The sequence below is a fragment of the Triticum dicoccoides genome, chromosome 6A (assembly GCF_002162155.2).
Source record: "Triticum dicoccoides isolate Atlit2015 ecotype Zavitan chromosome 6A, WEW_v2.0, whole genome shotgun sequence".
Lineage (NCBI taxonomy): Eukaryota > Viridiplantae > Streptophyta > Magnoliopsida > Poales > Poaceae > Triticum > Triticum dicoccoides.
This window is the reverse complement of record NC_041390.1, coordinates 61480651-61486262: the sequence shown is the minus strand read 5'-3', so window position 1 is coordinate 61486262 and position 5612 is coordinate 61480651. Positions and strand designations below refer to the sequence as shown.

Below are 5612 nucleotides of genomic sequence, written 5' to 3'. Positions count from 1 at the left end.
GAGGTCGATGGGGCAGAAGCCAGCGGAGAGGCGGCCGTGATTTGAGCGGCGGTGGCTGCAGGCGTCGGAACGACGCGCCGCAGGAGCGTGGGAGCGGGAGGGAGCATAGCGAGCCGTAATATTTTTATTATTCCTTTTGAGTTCCCATCAGGCATTTTGTATACCATGAACCATGATCCCCAAATTAATAATGTAGAAAGTACTAGTAATTATTTGAAGATCTTTTGTGTCATTTTCTGCAGTTGATGCTTCCCTATAAAGCGTGTCAGTGTATGCATTACACAGCTGAAATTTGTATGCCAGTTGCGCGTCGAGTTGTGCATCCAATCAATTTGTGATGCAATTTCCACACCCTAAACATTTCAAATAAACTACAACTTACGAATGTATGTAGACTTATTTTAAAATGTAGATTCACTCACTTTGCTTCGTATGTAGTCATTTGTTGAAATCTTTAGAAAGACAAATATTTAAAAACGGAGGAAGTATAGATTCACTCACTTTGCTTTATATGTAGTCACTTGTTGAAATCTCTAGAAGTAGTAGATAGTTGATGCTTCCCTATAATGTTTTCTCATCTGAAAAAAAAAAGAGAAAACACCGGTCAGGAAATCGTTCTTTTTACAGCCAAGCCCCCCAAAAACCTCAGCAAACCCCAAGGGACGCGGCCAAACAGGACACCCGGTCAGCCGCCCATGTTGCGCACGGCGATCGCCGCGGAGGCCCGGCGGCGCATCTCCCTTGCCCCGGCAAGATTCGCGCACGAGCTCGCGCAGGCGCAGGCGCAGGCGCAGGCCCAGACGGCCGTCCCTGAGCGGGGCGGCTTTGATCCATCGTGGGCCCCGCTCTACAGGAGAATCTCGAGGCTGTACGGCAGGCCGCCGGGAATGGTGGCGGCGGAGATGGACAACTATCTCCGCAAGCGGCGCCCGCTCTCCGCGGACCAGATCGTCGCCTACGTCCGGAAGCTCCGCAAGTTCAAGAGCAACGCTTGCGCGCTCGAGGTGAGTCCCCACCCCCAATCTCCCCGCAAAATTGTGGCTTGATTTGGATCGGGATGCGTTTGCGGCTTCATATATATTGCTGTTCGATGCCACATTTGACATAGTACTAGCGTATTCGTGCTGAAAGTAGTGGGTTCGGGATGCATCTCCATTCCGCATTCTCTTTGTGGATAATTTCGATTTAAGGCCACACTATTGGAAATGCACGATGCAAACTGAATGTTCCTTTTAAGACTGAAGAATGGGCCAGGGTCAACTGATTGTGTTGGCAATCACCACAATGGTAATTTGATATCTGACGCTAACTGAAACTAGGTGCCATACTGCACATTGCTCCAGCTTCAGAGGTCAGCATTATAGGCAGGAAGGGAATTGTGTATCAGTAATAATAACGGTGATATATGTGCCGCTGCCTGTCCTTCCTGGGAACTTTGAAGAGGTGCCGCAGCTTCCTTTTCTTTCTACCCCCTCCGTTCGGAATTACTTGTCACAAATATAGATGTATCTACAACTAAAATACATCTAGATACATTCATTTCTTGGACGAGTAATTCTGAACAGAGGGAGTAAATATTATAGCTCCTTGGTTTTCACTTTTCGTTGTCTGATAACGTGATAGGAAATAGTATGAAAAAGATGATTGTGTATAAGATGATTTTGGCCTCAGACTTAGACACTTGGTGCATTGAGTTGAATTTTACTGAAGTGGCTTAATAAATAAACATTAAAAGATTGGACTTAAATGACCAGTGAGTCGGTGGCTTTAGGTTCCATTACGCGTGTTGATTTAGTGCATCCATGCAGGTGCTGACGTGTAGAGGAGGGAAGCAGATGGCTGTATTTGAGAGGGATCGACAGTCAGACCTGTTGTTATTTTAGTATAAGGGTGATGTTTTGTAAAACAGATAGGCCACAAATGCTGGGCCTATAAGCAACATGTTGATGTACCAGCAGTTTTCTTTATGAAACCCTGGATTTTCTGTATTTGCACAAAAACTAGCAACTGGTGGGTGTTTGCTTAATTATAGTGTTTTTTAATTCTTGAAACAAGCTTCACTTGCTTTTGGTTGGAATTGAACAGTTTATAGATTTTAGGAATTAGCCAGTTGTAGGTGGATACAAAGTCCTGACAAGTGAGCGGCCCTAGAGCCGGGAGGGGGCTCTGAAGGGCAATTGGAGAACTAAGGACATGATAGAAGTTGGATGTTCTCCACGAACTCAGAATGTCCCGTCAGACTACAACAGCCCTCCAGTTATTTATAGCAGGGGATGTCCTAGGGTTACTTCACATTTTACCAATATGAACTGTAAACGACGCACAGAAGTCATGTTCTCACGAATAACTGGTGGCACTATCGCCTATATGCACTTTCCATTTCTTGGTGTCTGGTTTCAGATGTAAGATTTGGGACCTTTTGTACACCATATCTTCACCCAACGAGACCCCCTAACTCTTCCGTACATCACGTTTCTTGTTGTCATATCATGAGCCTCCTGTCCCTTCCCAGCGTGGCTTGGAAGTCTCTCGGCCCTGGTCCTCTGGGCGGTGGGGAGGGGGGGCATGTTGGACCGGCCCCGGGAGATTTCTTTCGAAGCCAGGCCTTCTGGAGGCGTACGGGACATTCAAGTGGCCTTGGGTTCCGGGTACCGCCCTTTCCTCTCACAACACTGTTTCTCGGCCTTGGGTAGGATCCTGGGAGTCCCCTCCCCTCCCTTCTTCATCCATAAGTGTCCTTTGGGCTCTCACAATGCTGTCCCTTGGTCTTGGATCAGCCCGGGTAGGGATTGACTCGGGCGCACACTGGCACAGGAATCGGGGACCGTAATCCATTTCCCAACACCAGTAATTTAGGAATATTTGTAGAGGCATATGTTAAGGTTAGGACTGAATCCAAAATAATACATGTCGCTATGATAAAGAGATAGCATGGGAGCGTTTTGCTGCACTCCCATCAGAAAATGATTCTTCTACAAACAGTATTTCCAATCAATTAGAAACTCAGTTATGAAGCTTATGATTGATAATTATGAATGCTGTCACCAGAGAGAATACATTGAGAGAGAAAATGCATTTGCCATGAGCTAGTTCATTAGAACAGTGAATTTGTGTTGTAGTTAACGTTTCTAACAGACAATTGGTAGAAACATTTTGATGGGTAATTTTTTCAAACAAGCATCTCTTTCATGTGCTGTACAAATAACCGCTGATCAAACATATACAGTCTGAGATTTGAACAATGAGCTCTACCACAAAAACAATTGATGGTTAAGAATGGTCTTAAATAGAGTTAATTTCCAATTTTGGGGAATTAATCTGCCATTGGTAGCTTGCCCGTAACACACTCTACTGCTAAGTCGGGGATGTCGATTCTCACACATAAATAGGCAAAAACCTGGAGAAAATATGTCCTAGAGGGAAGGAAAGTAAGACTTCACAATAGGAAATGAAGGTTCAAGTTCTAACAGTAGAGGTTTAAATTATGATGGCATTAATGCGTCTCTCCTAAGGATCTTTTTTATGTTCACTGTAGAGATTTCATATGCTGTTCTGGTGCAACCTCTTTCTGAGCAGAGTATCTTTTTTATGTTCACTGTATAATATCCAGCTGTGTTGTTTTGTACCCAGTTGATGGACTGGATGGAATCTCGTGGAGCAAAGTTGATACCTGGGCATCAAGCGCTGCGGCTTGGCCTGGTTTCAAAAGTGCATGGGATACAGGCAGCTGAAGAATATTTCTGGAGCCTTCCTGATAAGTCAAAGAAAACTTATTCATCTTTGCTTAACTGCTATGGTGAACACAGAATGGCAAGCAAAGGTCTGGAACTCTATGAGAAGATGAAAGTCATGGACATTGTTCCAAATACACTGTTGTACAACAACTTGATGACTTTGTACCAAAAGGCGGGCCAGCCAGAGAAAATCCCCTCCACATTTGAAGAAATGCGAGAAAGTGGTATAAGTGCTAACAATTTTACATATTGCATATTGATAGAAAGCTATGTTACAATGAATGACCTGGAGGCTGCAGAGAAAGTCCTGGAAGAATTGCAGAAGGTGGCTCCAGTTCACTGGTCCTTGTACACTATGATGGCAAACAATTACCTTAAACAAGAGCTGTTTGGAAAGGCAGAAGTGGCCCTAAAGAAAGCTGAGGAAGTCATGGATAAAGCTGAGTTGTTGTCCTGGCATTTCCTCATCTCTTTGTATGCCCGTTCTGGCAATTCAACCGAGCTTAAGAGGATCTGGGAGTCTTTGAAGTCCACATTCAAGAAATGCTCGAACAAAAACTATCTTGTGATGCTTGAAGCTCTGAGTATGATTGATGACCTTGAGTCTTTGCAGCAAATCTTTCAGGAGTGGGAATCGAGTAATGAACATTACGACATGAGGATAACAAATGTCATGATCAAAGCTTACCTTGATAAGGGCATGATAGACGAAGCTGAGGCTATCCGTCAGAGCACCATGTCTCAGGGCCATTGCAACGGGAGGACGGTTTACATGTTTGCCGAGTTCTATTTGGACAAATCTGATGTTACCGCGGCACTGGAGATCTTGAGAGATGCAAAGAAGATGCTTACGGCACACAAATGGGTGCCATCGGAAAAGCTTACGAGCAGATTTCTGAAGCACTATGAAGAGTCAAAGGATGTTGATGGTGTGGAGTCTTTCTGCGAGTGCCTGAAGAAGCTCGAATGCCTTGATGCGGAAGCTTATGAGGGCATGGTGCGGACCTATATAGCTGCAGGTAGAACCAACCCATCCATTGCTCAGCGCATCGAAGATGATGGGATTCACGTTGGCCCTGAGACGACGAAATTGCTGGAGCGTGTTTCCGGCAATTGAAACTGAGAAGGAAAGAAACTTTGTAAGAACTCGAGGCCACTGTAGAATTTTTCTTTATTATAGAGCAGAATTATGACTTGTTGAAGATGTCGTTATCTCGTGTAAAACTTGATGTCACCGGATGAAGTACATGAATTGCAAGGTCTTTTGGCATTTTACATTTGACCCCCTGACTACTGTGTACCATCTATCTAAGCTGCTAATACGATGGAGGAGTCATTTTCAATTATTTTCATGTTGCTCAGGTACTTAACCAGTCGATTGCAGTACCCAGGTATTCTCTAATGTTTAATGTTGCCGACCATTCGTGAAGAGGCGCAAGGAAGCGGTGAGTGATTTCTGATATATTGTTTGTTTGCGCCAGGTAGTGTTTTTTTTAGGGAAACTGGCTTACATAATTAATCAACCATTTGGGGTACAATGCAATGTCGGGCGAATGTAAGAGCTAGATTTTGGCCAGTTTTTCTGTATTTGAAAGCTTACCAACAAGACTCAAAGGCCTAGATAATATAATCTCGCGGTGGTTGTTTGTCTATCAGGATTAAGTATCAGCACCAAACTTGTATAAGCTGCAGTTGGAATTGTATCTTTTTTATTCCTAGTGACAGCGGTTAACTGATAAAGAGACAAAGAGATGTGCTCCCTGTTATGAGTCTATAACTGTAATAATTTCCATGTAACTCTGCAAATTCAGAAATAAGGTTTGTACTTGATACTTACAACTTGTATTTGAGAAAAAAATAGCTCGAAGTTGTGTTGAA

At 43.9% G+C, this 5612-nt stretch overlaps 1 protein-coding gene across 2 annotated transcripts; it reads left to right on the top strand.

The window, feature by feature from the left end:
• The first annotated feature begins 654 nt into the window (after positions 1-654).
• On the top strand, positions 655-5612 carry LOC119314906 (pentatricopeptide repeat-containing protein At4g01990, mitochondrial-like). Of its 2 annotated transcripts, XM_037589593.1 has the most exons (3): positions 655-1004; positions 3631-4873; positions 5097-5612. In XM_037589593.1, exons 1-2 carry the CDS (start codon positions 696-698, stop codon positions 4849-4851), a joined length of 1530 nt encoding a protein of 509 aa, XP_037445490.1. In that variant the 5' UTR covers positions 655-695; the 3' UTR covers positions 4852-4873; positions 5097-5612. The 2 variants fall into 2 exon arrangements, with proteins under 2 accessions (XP_037445490.1, XP_037445489.1); XM_037589592.1 differs by lacking the exon at positions 5097-5612 and having other exon boundaries at positions 3631-5077.